The 432-nt window shown below is 57.9% G+C and overlaps 1 protein-coding gene across 1 annotated transcript in view; it reads left to right on the top strand.

Annotated features, from left to right (window-relative positions):
- Positions 1-268: 268 nt before the first annotated feature.
- LOC130588320 (salivary glue protein Sgs-4-like) overlaps positions 269-432 on the top strand; it is a gene marked incomplete at both ends in the record, with an annotated part of 2,408 nt that continues 2,244 nt past the window's right edge. The window contains one exon of the mRNA XM_057389256.1: positions 269-367. Within this exon, the coding sequence (XP_057245239.1) occupies positions 269-367 (99 nt within the window). The remainder of the gene's footprint in view (positions 368-432) is intronic.

Here is a 432-nt window from a genome sequence, read left to right as displayed (position 1 = left end):
CCCAAAGGGGACAGAGGAACCTCCAAAAAGGACCCAGGAACCTCCATAGGGGACACAGGAACCCCCAAAGTGGGCACAGGAACCTCCAAACGGGACACAGGAACCTCCAAAGGGGACACAGGAACCCCCAAAAGGGACCCAGGAACCCCCAAAAGGGACACAGGAACCTCCAAAGGGGACAGAGGAACCCCCAAAAGGGACACAGGAACCTCCAAAGGGGACAGAGGAACCTTCAAAGGGGACACCGGAACCTCCAAACTGGGCACAGGAACCTCCAAAAGGGACAGAGGAACCCCCAAAAGGGACACAGGAACCCCCAAAGGGGTCAGAGGAAGCCCCAAAAGGGACACAGGAACCTCCAAACTGGGCACAGGAACCCCCAAAGGGGAGAGAGGAACCTCCAAGGGGGACAGGAACATCCAAAGGGGACAG

The sequence above is a fragment of the Malurus melanocephalus genome, unplaced genomic scaffold (genome assembly GCF_030028575.1).
Source record: "Malurus melanocephalus ecotype Western Australia unplaced genomic scaffold, MMel_1.1 scaffold_4395, whole genome shotgun sequence".
Classification (NCBI taxonomy): domain Eukaryota; kingdom Metazoa; phylum Chordata; class Aves; order Passeriformes; family Maluridae; genus Malurus; species Malurus melanocephalus.
This window is presented reverse-complemented; position numbering and strand designations above follow the sequence as displayed.